Below are 17,523 nucleotides of genomic sequence, written 5' to 3'. Positions count from 1 at the left end.
TGAGTACAACTCTGAGTATTTCTGGTGCAGGCCAGGTGAAATGCTCATGAAGCTCTGACATGTTGAGGGGTTTGGATCACTCATAGAATATTTCCAAGACAAGGATTTTGATAAAAATGAGGAAATTTCTAAAGTTTTGGCATTAATTTTCCCAGTGTGTGAGAATGGCAAGGAGGGGGGATAAATATTAAACGTTGATTATGAATTATTAATTATGAATTTTGGCAAGTGCCTGAGACATCTGAACTGTTACTTTTAGTGATCAGTAGGTTCACAGGAGATCCCTAATGTGCTTTCAGCCACTCTGCCCATGGACAGCACCAGCATCACCTCTGCTGGAGCCATCAGGCTCAGTCTGAGCTGTCCTTTCTCCAAGCTGCAAACAGAAGCTGCCCCCAGCCAATGCCCTGCAAACAGGCAGGGTTCTGTCAGGCCAAGGAGAGGGCACAGAGATTTGGGGCCTGTGAGTGCTGGCACGGAGAGATCAGGTACAGAGAAACACCTGCAGGAGGAAAATCTCCAGGAAGCAGAGAGAAGATCAGGCAAGGAGAGAAAACAAAACCCAGAAGTGCTGTGGCAGGGAGAGTTTAGAGATGTCCAGAGGATCCCCTCCAGTGCAGCCCCTTCCTCTGCACAAGCCCCCTCCCTCCTGTGCCCCCAGCCAAGCCTCTGCCCTCAGGGCCGGGGCTCCAAGGCATGCAGCCCCTCCTGTGCAGGCAGAGCTGCAGCAGAGCCGTGGGGCAGCTCTGCAGCCCCGGGCCCAGTTCCCTCTGCAGAGCACAGGGCTGGGAGCAGCTGCCCGGCACTGGGGGCTCTGGCAGGGGGCACAACTGGCTCAGGGTGACACAGCTGTCCCCAGTGCCCGGCTCTGGGCAATGCTGGCAGTGCAGCCATGGAAGGAGCTGCATCTCCCTTCATCCAATGCCATCAGAAGGATTCTTGGAAGTCTCCCTGAGATTTCAGTCCAAGCTGGGAGCTCCAATCCAGGATGCAAACCTGTCCTAGAGCATCTCTGAGTTAGAAGATTGATGGGGAAAGACAGAGGTGTTGTGACACTGAAAATGCTGCTGGGTTGGTGAAATGAGCAATGTGAGTCCTTGGCTACAAATGTGGAGCTGGGCTGTGGTTGTGGGCTGGACTCCATCTGCTCTCCACTGTACCTGGGGATTTTTTTAGGGAAAATGTGGGAAGCTGATCAACCTCCCCCAGAGAAAGGTTAGAGCCCAGAGAAACTCAGAACAGGTGAGAATGACAGACCATCTCCCCTCACTCTCCACTCTCCACTTTGCCTCACAGAACTTGCTCTGTTCTCCCTGACGGCAGCAGAAATGCTGAGGGTTTCTGACATCCAAGAACACCAGGACAAATATAGGGGAGCTTGTGAAGAAAACCCCAGAACTCTTGAACACAGAAGTGTGTCTCTGTATTCCTGGGGAGGGTGTATGGGAAATGGCTTTGATTTTGGTTACAGGTATCTCCTCTAACTCTTCCCTGTCCTTTCTCCATGAACAGGTTCCCCTGTGCAGCCACAGCAAATGTCCAACAGCAGCTCCATCAGCCACTTCCTCCCCTGCTGGCACTGGCAGACACGTGGCAGCTGCAGCTCCTGCACTTCTGCCTCTTGCTGGGCATCTCCCTGGCTGCCCTCCTGGGCAACGGCCTCATCATCAGCGCCGTAGCCTGCGGCCACCACCTGCACACGCCCATGTTCTTCTTCCTGCTCAACCTGGCCCTCAGCCCCCTGGGCTCCATCTGCACCACTGTCCCCAAAGCCATGCACAATTCCCTCTGGGACACCAGCACCATCTCCTACACAGGATGTGCTGCACAGCTCTTTTTCTTTCTGTTCTTCATTGGAGCAGAGTATTTCCTCCTGACCATCAAGTGCTACGACCGCTTTGTGTCCATCTGTAAACCCCTGCACTACGGGACCCTCCTGGGCAGCAGAGCTTGTGCCCACATGGCAGCAGCTGCCTGGGCCAGTGCCTTTCTCAATGCTCTGCTGCTCACGGCCACTACATTTTCCCTGCCCCTGTGCCAGGGCAATGCCCTGGGCCAGTTCTTCTGTGAAATCCCACACATCCTCAAGCTCTCCTGCTCCAAATCCTACCTCAGGGAACATTGGGATCTTGTGGTTACTGCCACTTTATCCTTGTGTTGTTTTGTGTTCATTGTTTTCTCCTATGTGCAGATCTTCAGGGCTGTGCTGAGGATCCCCTCTGAGCAGGGGCGGCACAAAGCCTTTTCCACCTGCCTCCCTCACCTGGCCGTGGTCTCTCTGTTCCTCAGCACTGCCATGTTTGCTCACCTGAAGCCACCCTCAATCTCTACCCTATCCCAGGATCTGTCAGTTCTGTACTCGGTGGTGCCTCCAGCCCTGAACCCCCTCATCTACAGCCTGAGGAACCAGGAGCTCAAGGCTGCAGTGTGGAGACTGATGACTGGATGCATTCAGGAACATTAAACTTCTGGGCAATTCGCCAAATCACTTCAAATAAAAGTAATCTTTGATTCTTCTTGTTGGTTTCGTTTTGGAGGTTTGTTTTCTTTGTTTTTCTTTTTCAATATCGTCCACAAAGCAATGTCTTTGTTTCTGCCATTTCTCATTTTGTTTCTCTCCACCTTCCCTGCGGCCAGACTGTGTCAATGAGGGCCTGCGCTCTTGGTGGCTTTAAAGGAACTCAAGGATCTCCCAGCAAAGTTTTCTGCAGAGATGCCCTTTTGTTGCCTTCTCTGTGTGCAGAGCTGGGGGCAGATCAGTGCTGGCACAGCAGCTGTGCCCAGCAGCAGCAGCAGCACTTGGTGTTGCCATTGCTGCTCCTGTGGCCCTGCCCCGCTGCCCTGGTGGCCCTGGTGTTGCTGCAGGGCCTGAGTGCTCTCGGGGCCGGGCACAGTCCTGGGGGTGGCAGTGCCGGGGCTGCAGCAGGGACAGGCCATGGGCACTGCTGGGGCAGCACTGACGCCTCAGGCCAGGGCCTGGGGGCTCCAGACTCCTTGCCTTGGCTCTCTCAAGAACACGGCCAGGCCAATGCTCAGCACAGAAAACCCCTGTCAGCAGCCCCAGGCTGGCCGGGGGCAGGCTGGGGGCAAACAGCACGGCTGGTGCTCTGCCAGGGCCCTGGGGCAGACGGGAAGGAGCAGCAGAGCAGGGGCTGATCCATCCCCAGTGCGCTGGACAGCCCAGGGCAGCGTCCCAGAGTATCCTCATGGAGCTGCCAACAACATCCCCCCTCTGCAGCCCTGGCCTCTCCACCAGCTCACACAGGTGCCCCATCCTTGCAGGCACAGACACGGCAGCGCTGGCTCAGGAGCCCCTGTTTGCATTGCACACAGCAGGTGGGAGCACCCCCGTGCTCTTGCTGTGGGGAAATGAACCTGAGGGTGCACAAATGCCATCAGCCCCTGGGGCCAGGAAGGGCTGGGGGACACCAGGGAAACCACTCAGCTTTGTCCTGGCCTCTGCACTCAACCAGAAAGTTTGTTCCCATCAGCTGGGAGTTTCCTGTCCCACTGCAGACGCTGTTGCTCAGAGCCAGGGCTGCCTGGCAGCCACCCCCAAATTGCCCTGAGCATTTCCTTGGCTTTACCTTTACTTTCTTTACTCTTCCTTCTACAAATTTCTTTCTCTTGCCCAGCCCTGTTCCCTGCCCTGCACACAGCCCATCCCTGTTTGCCCTCTCCTCTCTGGCCCCACTCCCCATTGCAGTTCCTGACTTGGCACCATGGGAACGGCCCTTGGGGAGCAGGATCATCCCACAAGTGCTGCAGGAATTGTCTGCAGGCTCCTGCAGTGCCTCGTGCTACTCCCTTGCCAGAGGCACCCCAGGCCAGGGGGGCACATCTGGGCTGCTGTGTCTGCCTGTGGGGCTCCCTGTTCTGGGCAATGAGGAGGGGCTGGAGAGGCTCTGCAGGACTGGCAGGATGGGCTTTGGGGCTCTAAGGAGAAGCTGAGGGACCTGGGCTGCTGCAGCTTCTGAAGAGGAGGCCCAGGGCTCCTCCTGCAACTGCTCCAAGGGTGGTTGCAGAGAATCACAGAACCAGCCAGGCTACAAAAGACCTTGGAGATCATCAAGTCCAACCTGTGCCCTGACACCGCCTTGTCTCCCCTGAGCCTTCTATTCTCCAGGATAAACAATTCCAGCTCCCTCAGCTGCTCCTCAGAGGACTTGTGTGGCAGAGCCCACACCAGCCTTGTTGCCCTTCTCTGGACACGCTCCAGCCCCTCCATGTCCTTCCTAAACTGGGGACCCAGAAGTGGACACAGCACTCCAGGTGCTGCCCAACCAGTGCCAGCACAGGGGAAGAATCACTGCCCTGCTCCTGCTGGCCACACCATTCCTGATCCAGGCCAGGAGCCATTGGCCTTCTTGGCCACCTGGGCGCACTGTTGGCTCATGTCCAGCCTGCTGTCCATCAGTGCCCCCAGGTCCCTTTCTGCCTGGCTGTCCCGCTCTGTCCCCAGCCTTTAGCTCTGCAGGGGTTTTTGTGGCCAAAGCGCAGGACCCAGCACTTGGTCTTGTTAAACCTCACCTTGTTGGACCTGGATCCAGCCTGTCCAGGTCCCTCTGCAGAGCACTCCTACCCTCCAGCACATCCACACTCACACCCAGCTTGGTGTCATCTGCAAATTTCCTGATGGTGGATTCAGTCCCCTCATGCAGATCATCAATGCAGACATTGAAATCCACGCTGGCTGGCTCTGATCCCTCGGCCATCCTGTGGGTGCCCTGTGATGGCACTCAGGGTGATCTGTTCCAGAACCTTGCCGGGCACCGAGGTCAGGCTGACAGGCCTGCAGTTCCCCAGATCCTCCTTCCAGCCCTTCTTGGTGATGGGCTCACACTGGCACCTCCAGTCCTCTGGGGCCTCCCTGGTGAGCCAAGACTGATGAGAAATGATGGAGAGCAGCTTGGGGAGCTCATCCACCAGCTCCCTCAACCCCCTAGGATGGATTCCATCTGGTGCCAGAGACACCTGTGAGCATCTGAGTGGCTCAGCAGGTCCCCAGCTGCTCCCTCCTGGATTCCAGGGAGCTGTTCTGCTCCCTGTCCCCATCCACCAGCTCAGGAGAACACTTGTCCTGAGCATGACCTGTCCTAATGTTGAAAATTGGGACAAAGAAGGCGGCTCAAGTTAAGCCGCTCAGTTTTTCCTTATCTTTAGTTACTTTATTCCCCACTGCATCCAATAAAGAGTAGAAGTTCTATGTCGGAGAAGCGCCGCGGGAGACAAGACTCATGATATCATGATCATCAAGTCTCAGTTTATTGCAACAAATTACAAAGTTTATATATACTTGTTAATTAGTTCATGCATATTGCAAAAGCCAAGCTCATGATTGGTTGCTGTGTGATTTGTGCATCTGTCTTGTTCGGTTGCTCTTGCTGTTCTTGTGATTGATACTTTTTGGTTCTTCTCTATCTATTTCTACATACCAAGCAGTTTTCAGCATTCTGATTCTTGCAAACTCTGATTTCTACATATCCTGATTTCTATACCCAGGGTCATGCTGACTGTTGCAGCAGTCATGTAGCCCTTCATACTTTGACCAATTTTACAGTTTCATGTCCCTTGCTGTTTAACCATTCTTCTGCCAAGCTCTCTACACTTCCCGTTTTCTTTTTGCACAACAAGGTGTGCATTCAGCATTTTCTGCAAAAGTTGTTATAGAAAGTGCTGCAGACGCCTGTCTCCCTTCAATCTCAACAGTCAGCACCGGGGTACGGCTCACAAGTGTCATCCCACCAATACCGCTCACTGTGGTTGCTGCAGGCTGAGTGGGCCAAGACGCAGGCCAATGACCTGGATCGATGACGCTAGTATCTGCACCCGTATCTAAAAGTCCTTTAAGCACAATGCTATGTCCTTGATGAATCAGGCGGCAAGATTTTTTGGGGCGGGTGTTAAGGTCTAGGGTAAGCAATGCAAGACCTCCTGTCGAACCAAATCCTTCCGGGGTTCTAGGGACCTGGGACATAGGTTCCAATCCCTTGGTCATTTGTGGGAGTGGGATTAGCTGAGCAATTCTTTGACCTTTTGGTACCTTCACCGGGGGATATGACGTATGAGCGATGATCATAATTTCGCCGCAACAATCGGCATCGATGATTCCTGGTTCCACAAAGAGGCCTAATATAACGGCTGAAGAGCAGCCAATAATGCGTCCTCCCATAGTTTGTCCGTGTATTTGTAGGGGGCCATGAATTCCCGTTGGAATCTTATATGGTTTTGAGGTCAAGAGATCAGTCTCTACTGCGGCTGCCAAGTCCAAGCCGAGGCTCCCGCAGGTGGCAGGTTGGAGTTGCTGGGAGGTTTCACTCCTGCAGCTGCCATTTGTGTCCTGGCGCGGCCGCTGTTCGCGCTGCTCTGGGAGTTTCCCTGCTTGTTTCGGCATGTTTTGGAGTTGTGGGTATTTGATTGGCATCTGCGGCACCAAACTCCTGTCGCTCCGCATTCTTTTCGAATGTGACCTAAGTTTCCACAGCGGTAGCATCTTGTTCGTGCCTCTCCAGTAGTGTTAGAACGGGGGCGCGCAGCTGCAGCTTGAAGGGGAGCAAGGGCTGCTAAAACCTGATTTTGAGAGCTTATTGCTTGTTCCCGTAACCCTTGTCCTATTTCTTGTAAAGCATTAACTATTAACGCCTGAGACCCAACTGGCACTGAAGCAGCCTTCTCTAACAATGCTTGGACGGTCCAATCCCCAGGAAAGGAAGTAATCAAATTTCTGGTTGTAGAATTGCTATTCTGCAGTATACACTGTTTGAGTAGGGCATCCTGCATATAATCGGCCACCCCTGCTTTGGACAATGCTTCCATTATCTTATCCACGAAGGTGCCAAGAGGCTCCTCTCTACCCTGTTTAATCCCCATATACATTGGGACTCCACCCGGGGTTTTGACCTTGTCTATCGCTCTTCTTGCTACTATTGTGGCTTCCCTTAATTTGTCAGGTCCTAGGGCGGCCTGTTGTTCCAGACGTACATGGGCACCCTCTCCCAGAAGCTCGGCTACAGTAAGCCCTGCTAAAGGGTCGCCCTGAGCCCTAGGTAAATTGGTGCTTCTTACCGCTTCCTCTCTCCAGCGTGCCTCAAAAAGTAAGCGTTGATGCGGGGTAAAAATCAATTTGGCCATTCCCCTAACATCGGATGGTAATAAGGTATGAGCATTAAAAATAAAATCAAGCATTTGCCTAGCGGGCTCACTGGTAATACCATAGCTCTCCACAGTGGCACGCAGCTGTGTTACAATTTTCTAGTCAAGGCTCTGGACCTGCGCAGTGTACCCCCCTTGAGCATTTGGCGTAAATATCACTGGAAAAGCAAGGGTTTCCTGTGCTGCCGTGAAGAGCTCAGCGTCCCCCGTCTGCATACCCTCCCGTGCGACAGCAGCCCATACCTCACGTCTCTCTTTAGCCATGGCCTCCGCGAGGTCAGATTCTGCCCCAGGGACAGGCTCCTGGCCGGGAGACGGAGGATGTTGCAGGGCGGGTGCTACAGTAACGTTTTATATGCCTGGAGGGGGACGCGGCGGTGGGGGTAAAGGGGGAGCTGACGGTAGCACTTCAATGCCACCAGTGTCTATGGGAGGTACAGGCATTGCAGAAGCAGAGATGGGGATGGGAAAGTTTGTGAGAACCGGAGGGTTTGGCTCACTGGAGAGAAGCGAGAGTTCATATTCCTTATTTTTCTCCTGAGCTGTTCGTACCCCTTCCACCGCCCTTTTTTCTGCCTGACACATCAACAATTCGTTATGGAACACTCTCCAAAGTTTACTCATTTTCTTGCCCGGTTTATCATCATCTAACACTAATTCCCACAACTTATCCCCATATCTTCTCCATTCTGAAAGTTCATGAACAGTATGGGGGTTTACAAAAAAGCCATAAGAATGAGCATGATGTAAGAGCGAAGGGAGATCCTTATCTAAGTCAATCCCCCTAACCTGTCTTTTTCTGAGAAAAGTACTAAATAAATCATATGCTGCTTGCCTGTCCATGGTTGCGTCGGTACCGTTGCTGGCCCCTTCAAGCTTCGGCAGCATGTATCAGCTGAGCCCACCGCTGTGGTCACTCAGGGCGCGGAGCAAAAACTGGCAGCTCTGTCGCCGTCCTTCCAGCTGCAGGACCCGAACCCAACGGAGCACCTCTCCCGCCTTTGCCTTGGATCACGTCGGGGTCACCATTTGTCGGAGAAGCGCCGCGGGAGACAAGACTCATGATATCATGATCATCAAGTCTCAGTTTATTGCAACAAATTACAAAGTTTATATATACTTGTTAATTAGTTCATGCATATTGCAAAAGCCAAGCTCATGATTGGTTGCTGTGTGATTTGTGCATCTGTCTTGTTCGGTTGCTCTTGCTGTTCTTGTGATTGATACTTTTTGGTTCTTCTCTATCTATTTCTACATACCAAGCAGTTTTCAGCATTCTGATTCTTGCAAACTCTGATTTCTACATATCCTGATTTCTATACCCAGGGTCATGTTGACCATTGCAGCAGTCACGTAGCCCCTCATACTTTGACCAATTTTACAGTTTCATGTCCCTTGCTGTTTAACCATTCTTCTGCCAAGCTCTCTACAGTTCTACTTATCCCTCCTTTTGCTATTAGTTTATTTTTAAAACAATTGTTATTCTTTTTCACAGAAGTGGCCAGGTTAAGCTCTAATTGACCTTTCACCACTCTACTTTCTGCGCGACCTAACAACAATCCTGAAAGATTTCCTGACATGCCTGATCTTCTGTCCAAAGTTGATGCACCCTCTTTTTTCCTGAGCTCCCACAAAAGCTCCATGCACAGACAGAACAGTCCTTTTTCCTCTTCAGCACAGAGGGACAGAGGGACAGGCTGCTCCTTCCCCCTTAGGATTTCTTTCTTGAGATGTGTCCATCCTTCCTGAAACTCTTTGTTTTTAAGGGCTGTTTCCCTGAAAAAATCGGTACTTGATTTGCTACTCTCCAAATCTGCTTCCTGAATAAACCCAGGTCTGCCCTCCGTAATTCCTGTGTTGAAGTTTGGTTGATGCCCCTCCTTCTTTCACAGAACATTGAAAACTTGATTATTTCATGGTCACTGTGCCCCAGGCAGCCTCTGACCCCCACATTTGCCACCAGCCCTTCTCTGTTTGTGAACAGCAGGAGGCAGAGCTTTCCTTGGGAGTGGGAGTTACCAAAAATTCGGTAAAACAGAACACTCCTTAACCCCGATGTAACATTAGGAAGCAGCATTCTTTATTCAGCCGGATGCACGGGGGATAGCTCCTCCCAAAGCCAAGCATGCTGAGTGCAGGACAGTTTCTGTTCATATTCTGTATTTTGCACACATATTCATTGATTGTCCGGGACTAAACACACAGATGATAATCATTTCCCCAAAATCATGAACACATTTCCCCTCTCATTTTGCATGCGTTCTTCTGTCCTGGGGGGTCTCTCTGGTGGTCCCTGGTGGTCGTGGACACCAATGTTCCCGTCAGCCTGGCTGAGCTGGCAGGACACTGATGCTGGTGAATTTCAGTTCCCCTTCTCACACAATGGGCATTATGTGCTTTCCATAGGCCCAGGGTTTTGCAGAATGAGCATTGTGTGTGCTCAGCAGTTGGAGACAATTTATCAGCTGGGAACATGAGGTCACAGAGTGGGATATGACATCACAGAGTGGGTTATGAGGTCATTGTGCAACTATGGTATCATAGGCTGTCTCTGTGACATCACAGAGTCAGCTGTGACATCACAGGGCAGAGGTCTGACATCACAGAGCAGGCTATGACATCACAGAACAGGCTGTGACATTAGAGACCAGCTGGGTGACATCAGAGAAATGTAGAGGAGTTTCTCATGGAACAAGGGCATTATATCCTTGATGGCATTTCTTTGCAGGAACTGGACAACCCTGGCCTGCAGATTACGGAGATACTTTAGTTACTTTAGAAGTATTTAGGACATCCTTGGAAAGACAATAAGCTTTGTATGAATACAATAGTCTGTGCTGGATGCTGAAAACTGTCACGTACTATAACCTGATCAGACGCTTGTAGTATAACAGCCAATCAATAAGTGACTTGTAGATGTAATCATATGACCTTAACCAATGAATGTTAATTAGCTATTGTATGATGTAAGGCAATAAGGTATAAAATATGGATAAATTAGACCATAAAGGAGGAGGACATCTAGCCATAGTGGTTTGAGTGTCATTACTCCGGCCAGCTCCCCGTGGGACCCTCTTCATACTGGCACCATGAACAGGGACTCCTTTGCTTAAATGCGGATCGCTTAAATGCAGAAGGCTCCCAAGCATCAGGTAAGCACCTGATTTGGGAGCCGGAGAGCTGGAGGCAGGAGAGGCCTGTGTCCTTGGGTGACGGTATGGTGCTTGTATCCCAAATCGTGTGTTCTGTTTATGCCTGATTTTATGTTCTGTGCCTTCAGGACTGACTCTGAAAGTGAAGGATTGTTTTGTCTTGTTATCAGCCGTCACTCCTCCCCCCATGGTCTGTGTCTAGGAGAGGCTTGGCTGGCTTGGCTTGCTTGCTTGCTGGCTTGCTTGCTTTTGCTTTTGCTTATTAGTTAGTTTAGCTCGGCAGTCCAATTTTTACCCTGGACTGTTTCTTTTTCCCTCCCCTTTCCCTTTCCTGAATATCATCTGGACCTGCTCTGGACCTGGACCTGGGAAACATCGAGAAACACTGAGAGTCTGCATTTTGTGACCTGCAGCAGCCATCCCAAGCGCCAGAGACTGATAGCTGGGCGACCACTCCCAGGAGAGACTTTCTGAATTTGTCATCTCTTCAGAATGGTGAAAGGGTTTTGTCATCTGGTGATGTTTTTTTCTACTGGGGAGTGTTTTGCTTGTTAAATAAACAGGTTTTTTTCCACTTCTCTCTGAGGAAATCCTTCCCGAACCAGGTGGGGGAGGAGCCGTGGGGTGTTTGCTTTCTGGGGGCTCCTTCCGGATGTCTTCTCCCAAATTTTGCACTAAACTAGGACAGCCTGGTAGGCAAACGCAAGAGCAGAGTCCGGAGCTTGAGCGGCCGATCAAGCCCCTGCCAAGGTAAGACCACGATGGAATTAGACATGGCAGTTAAATTACTGACAACTATCCTCTCAAAGTAGGTGAGGACACCAAAGAAGAAGAAGTAATAGCCCTAATAAAATGGGCATGTAAAAAAAGGAAAGCTTTCTGAACCTGCCCTGCTCTTTAGTGAATCTGAGTGGCAAGAGGTAGGAAACTACCTCCAGGACATCAGGATAGAAGGTGGAAAACATGGAAAAGAAGCAAGGGAGTTAGGAGTTACTTGGAAATCTATCACCAATACTTCAGAGACTATGAAAGCTGAGAAAAAGGTAGCTGCCTTGAGCTAAGCTGAGAAAAAGGTAGCTTGCCCATTGAGGATTTGGGAGGCGATGTGAGTGGAACAAAGCAACAAGTTCCTTCCAAGTCGTCATGTCTCGCTAACTTTTTTGGAGTTGGAAAGGTCCCCATGAAAGGAATCTCTGCCCCTGATTGCTCTAATTTGCAAGAATTGCTAAATAATCCATCACAAAAAGAGGAGGTTGCCCCATCAGAGTCTGCTGCAGCTGATCAAAAATTAGAAAAAGTAACTGATCCCCCTTCAAGAGAAGCCAGAGATATGGAAGCAGAGCCTGAAGCAGCAGAAATAGAAGAAATTCCTGAGGCGGTGGGTGATGCAAGGCTGAAAAAGACAGCTTCAGCTTGCGGGCAGAGAGGAAAAGAAAAGAATGCTGCCCTTCCCTGTGCCCTCCTTTGCCTGACATAGCATCAGACAAATCTATGCTGTCGGCTGAGTCCGAGGGAGAGGAAAAAGATAGAGTTAGAAGGTCAAAGCGCTCTGAATCTAAGTACAAAGCTAAAAAATTGGATTCTAATGACTCAATTCAAGAAGTGTTAAAGAAATTAGCAGAATTATCCATACGGCAGGAACAATTGGAAAAACGAACAGAGACTGTGTCAGTGCTAAAGACTATTCCGACACCCCTTTCCGTCCTAGTCCCTGTGACACCCCCTGTGGAGCCTACTGCTCCACCGATGCCCGGATGCCTTGCAATACCCCCGCAGGCACCAAGGCCGGAAAAAGATCCAGTTCAACAGCGATGGTCGGGTGTGATTGGAGATGCTATCATAGAAGGTGAATGGCAGGCTGCCAGTTCTCTTGCTTGCCCTGTAATAGTCAGTAATAATTAAGCCAATTGGGAACCTCATGATTGGAAAATATTGCAACCAGCAAAACAAGCAGTTACTACCCATGGTATTCGATCAGAAGCTACTCGACAAATTATTCCATTTATTTCTACAGCAGATGTCCTTGCCCCTGCTGACTGTGCAAGAGTTGCTTCCCTTCTCCTCACTCTGTCTCAGTATTTGTTGTTTGAAAGAGAATTCAAAAGATTAGCATATGAAGAAGCAAATAAACATTTAATAGTAGGAGACCCTCTGTATGGTATACAGGCAGACATGCTAACTGGGCAAGGACCCTATTCTAACACACAGGTTCAGCTACAATATCCTATTCAAATGCACCAAATTGCCCAGACTTTAGCCCACTGAGCTCTTCTGTCTGTACCTGATAAGAAAAAACCTGCACCTTAGACCACTGTCCACCAGGGAAGAACAGAGCCCTATGGACTATTCCTAGACCCTTTGTCAGCAGCAATAAAAGATAATGCAGATTTGCCTCCTGAACTCCAGGAACATATGTTCCGCACTCTCGCTTTTGAAGGAGCAAATCCCAGAGCGAGAGCAATCCTGGCAACATTACCCCAAGGGAGCCCAGTGGTCAAAATGCTTATGAGAGCCACTCGGGCAGAACAGAATAATCAGACAGCCGCCTTCACGGCAGCGATGAAAGAAACATTAAAGGAACAAGGTCATGTAATTGCAGCTGCTCTGTCTGGAAACAGAGGCAAGCAAGCTAAAAAAAAGGTCAAAATAACAGAAAGATTAAAACTGCTACCTGCTTCCCATGCGGTGAATTTGGGCATATGTGGCGAACCTGTTCCAAAACTGTTTGGTGTCATGTGAGTAACTCTGACACTCATGCCACCGCTGCCTGTACTCACAAACCGTCAAGAAACATGCAGAGCAGCGCGACCTGTCTCCGCACAAAGACACAAGTACAGACCCCTTCAACCCAACACAGCCCTTCGACACAGATGGAAAATACGATTTCCTATACCAGCGCGTCCCAGCCACCCGAGGGAGTCTCAGAGTGGACTTGGCAACCACAGTGGAGGTATCCCTGAGCAACAAAGAGGTAACATTGATTCCAGCTGAAGTAAAAGGCCCTGTGCTCAGGGCTGAGTCTCCAGTCGGAGGGCTTTTACTTGCCAGGTCATCAACAAGCAAACAAGGAGTAATTGCATTACCCGAAGTAATATATGCGATTTCATAGGGCAAGTACAAACCATGGCCTGTGCTTTACAACCCCCTGTAACAATTCCTAATGGCAGCAAGATTGCACAAATACTTCCTTACACATCGAGAGTATTATGAAAAACTCAAAAAACAAGGCCAAGTAGCAAATGTAAGAGGAAATAAAGGTTTTGGATCCTCTGGATATGGTGTGTTTTTCACATTGGACCTTAATCAAAGACCATATCCAAAAATTCAACTGAAAAAGGGCAGACAACAAATTAGTTTAGAACCACTACTAGACTCTGGAGCAGATGTCACCATCATTAATCAACATATTTCGGCTCAGACATGGGAATTACAATCTCCAGTTGCCTAAGCAGTGGGGGTGGGAGGAGCAAAAGCACCAAAACAAAGTAAAGACTTAATTACTTTGCAGTTTGAAGATGGCCAAACAATTGTAATTAAACCTGATGTAATGCAACTTCCACACACTTTACCAGGATTGATTGGATGGGACGTTTTGTCACAACCGGGACTGGTCCTGACAACAGAGCAGCATTTTGTGCCACGGCCACTGGGCGGCAGCTGCCCATTCTAAAAATTACATGGTTAACTGAAAAACCAGTGTGGGTAGATCAGTGGCCGATGACCTCAGAAAGGCTGTGCATTGCAGAAGAGTTAGTGCAGGAACAGCTAAAAGCCGGTCACATTCAACCTTCCACAAGCCCGTGGAACACTCCTATATTTGTCATCCTGAAAAAAATCTGGCAAGTGGAGACTTTTGCATGATTTACGAAAAGTTAATGATCAAATGTTAGGTATGGGTGCACTGCAACCTGGCCTTCCTGCTCCTACAAAGATCCCACAAAATTGGCAAATAATAATAATAATAGACTTAAAGGACTGCTTTTTCACAATTCCTTTACACCCTGATGATACACAGAGGTTTGCATTTACTCTGCCATCTGTCAACCGTGCAGCCCCTGCCAAACACTATGAATGGGTAGTTTTACCCCAGGGGTCCAGAAAGAGTCCAAGTATGTGTCAAATCTTTGTGGATTGGGCACTTCAGCCTGTGCAAAAACGATGGTCTCACATGCTCATTTATCACCACATGGATGATATTTTGTTTGCTGCCGAAAGTGCTTTAACAGATAGTGAATTTGAGTGGATCATCAACCATTTGCACTCCTGTGGACTGACTGTCGCCCCTGAAAAGGTCCAGCGTTCTGTACCATGGAAATACCTGGGTTGGGTCATCTCGGACGCTCAGATCAGGCCACAAAAGGTAACCATCACTGTCACAGATCAGTACCCTGCATGATGCTCAAAGGCTTTTGGGAGACTTACAATGGGTTTGTAATCTAGTTGGCATCACCAATGATGACCTCCTCCCCTTCCAGTCTTGGCTGCATGGCACCGAGGCACATAGTACCCGCACCTGTTCACCAGAACAACAGGCTGCCCTGGATGCAGTAGCTCGTAAGACTCAAACAGGAGTTTGAATTTACAGGTGGAGTAATCACCGATTGCCAGATCAGCCATTATCTCTTCTGATCTGCAACGCCACCACTTCTCCCCTTGCCATTATCCTACAATGGCAAAAGAAAAAGGGGGAGGACACGGCCATCATTCTTGAGTGGGAGGTTTTGCCAATGCAACTATGGCATCATATATCATTTCAGTCAGAAGCATTAGCAGCTTTGGTAAGGAAAGGGAGGGACAGAATCATTGAACTAGATGGAGCTGAGGCTGCAGACATCAGCATCCCGGTCCGTGGAGATGATTTGGAATGGCTCCTGTGGCATTCAATTGAAGTGCAAGAAGCCTTGATAGGCTCTGCAGGAACTGTACATAATAATCGACCAAAAGGGCCTCTTTGGAAGATGCTTGAACGATACGGGTCAAAAGGCCGCTCTGTTCTGAAAGGCCAGTTAAAGGTCCAACGGTGTTTACAGATGCAGGGTGAAAAATGAAGGAGGCTGCATGTGTGTGGCAATCAGAAAATCACTGGCAGAAGCACATCATCCTTGGGCAACAGAGAGACAGCCTCCAAACCTTAGAACCCAAAGCCGTGTGCTGGGCTTTTGGAAACTGGAAAGATACGCCTGTAAACATAGCATCAGAGTCATTGTGTGTAGTCGGCGCATTGAAGATGCTTTGCTACGAGAAACAAAAAATCAGCAAGCTTGGTGAACTGTTTGTACAGTTACATATCACGCTTCAGCAAAGAGAACAAGAATTCTGCATGATGCATATCAGAATCCATCAGTGGAACATTAGATTAGGTAAAGGCAATGCACGAGCAGATGAAGCAGTCAGTTGTTTTGCAATAACACCTCCAAGAAACAAATTCGAAGAAGCCTGAAACAGCCATGAAATTGTGAAAAATGCATCTTTTATGACTGGCTTTTCACAAATACTAAATTGAATATGATATGTGTAATATTAGAAAGTTATGCTGTATTAATTCTCTTGAGTGGTGTGTTAAATATAGTTTTAGGTTATAACATAATGTTAACATAGAAACTCTGCGATGTAAGATTTTTTACTAGCTCAAGAAAGGGATAAGATATTCAAGAAACTCTCCGCAAACAGATAACAGTGACAGGACACAAAGAGTTACGGCCTCCTTATCGGAAAAGACAAACATTCTTCTACCTTCTCTCCATCTTTATGGAAGCACCAGGATTAAGGGGAAGAAGTTGACAAAAACCAGAAAAGTTCTTAATTAGCAAGGAATGTATGCATCATATATGAGATAGATGAATATGCAACAGGCTGTTGCTTTTAAGGGTTATTCCTTTGTTCGCAAGGCATGTTTTTGGCAGCTTAGTGCCCAAGAACATCCGGATGTCTGTAATTCTTTGCTTTTAATTGTCTTGTAATTGTCCTAACTCTAAATTTTTATTGCTCTAATTGTATTGCTATTTCTATAACCATTTTATTATTATTATTAAACATTTAAAAATTCTAAAAACAAGTGATTGGCATTTTTCACAAAATGTTTCATCAAAATGCATAATCATTGCATCGACAGAACAGAATCCCTTTGGCAGATGCAAATGGAATTGTTCGTTCCTGTCCTCTGTGTAGTCATCATGGGCCTGGTATAGGGTTTAAACCCAAAAGGTTTAAAAGCGTTCCAAATTTGGCAAATGGATGTAACACACGTTCCTGAATTTAGAAAGTCTAGATGTGTCCATGTAACAATTGATACATACTCTCACTTCATTTGGGCCACTGCCCAGGCTGGAGAAAAGGCGGTTCATGTTAAAAGACATTTAACAGCCTGTTTTACAGTTATGGGAGTGCCTGCAGAAATCACAACAGATAATGGCCCTGCTTACAGTAGTTTATGGGTTGCTAGATTTATGATAACATGGGGGGTGAAACATGTCAGGGGAATTCCACACTCCCCTACAGGACAGGCCATAGTCGAGAGAGCAGATTGCACAATAAAAGAATACTTGAGGAAAGAAAAGACAACTGAGATTGATGCAAGTAAACGGTTAAATAAAGTATTTTTTACATGGAATTACTTGTCTCTAACAGAAGGAAGAGAGGGGCCTCCTGTTGTTATACATCATCAGGCTATTCAAAACAGTCAAAATCAAACCATTCCTGGGATGCAAGTTCATTCTAAAAACATGTGACTATGGGCAACTGGGAGGGTCCCAGTCCAGTGTTCTTTATCGGTCAAGGATATTTCTGTATTTCCACAGGTAAAGAACCTTTGTGGGTCCCTAGCAGATTTGTCTGCCCTGCATGTCAACCTCAGAAGAATGAAGGGAATATCGATATCAACTCTACTTCTTCCCAATCTTCAAGAGAGTCCACAAAGAACTCGGACCAATCCCACCTTCCAGAGAAGACGTCGTGTCAAAAGTCATAGCAGGACAATCATTTGGACTGCTGGCTTATAATGCTGTGTTAAGAAAGTGCTGTAAAAATTCTGCTTGTGAGAATTGTGGAAAGCAAGCTGACATAGTGTTACATTGCAGCAGTTGTGGAAAGAATTTTGTTATACAGTGGAACCACTTGCAAAATGATCATGCTTTGTGCTTAGACTGCTGAGACGTCATTGTTAGTATTACCTTTGAAGAACCTGGTAGGGCATTTCTGAACCTTGAGCCAGATCAGCCTT

The 17,523-nt window shown here is 48.4% G+C and overlaps 1 protein-coding gene across 1 annotated transcript; it reads left to right on the top strand.

Moving 5' to 3' along the window:
- Window positions 1-1,579: 1,579 nt before the first annotated feature.
- Window positions 1,580-2,516, top strand: LOC128802068 (olfactory receptor 14C36-like; the record flags this gene model as incomplete). The annotated part of the gene is made up of 1 exon (XM_053968257.1): window positions 1,580-2,516. A coding segment is annotated over one exon (885 nt), but the record flags the coding sequence as incomplete, so codon positions are not given.
- Between the last annotated feature and the right edge of the window lie 15,007 nt (window positions 2,517-17,523).

This window comes from Vidua chalybeata, chromosome 33 (assembly GCF_026979565.1).
Source record: "Vidua chalybeata isolate OUT-0048 chromosome 33, bVidCha1 merged haplotype, whole genome shotgun sequence".
In the NCBI taxonomy this organism is placed as follows: domain Eukaryota; kingdom Metazoa; phylum Chordata; class Aves; order Passeriformes; family Viduidae; genus Vidua; species Vidua chalybeata.
This window is presented reverse-complemented; position numbering and strand designations above follow the sequence as displayed.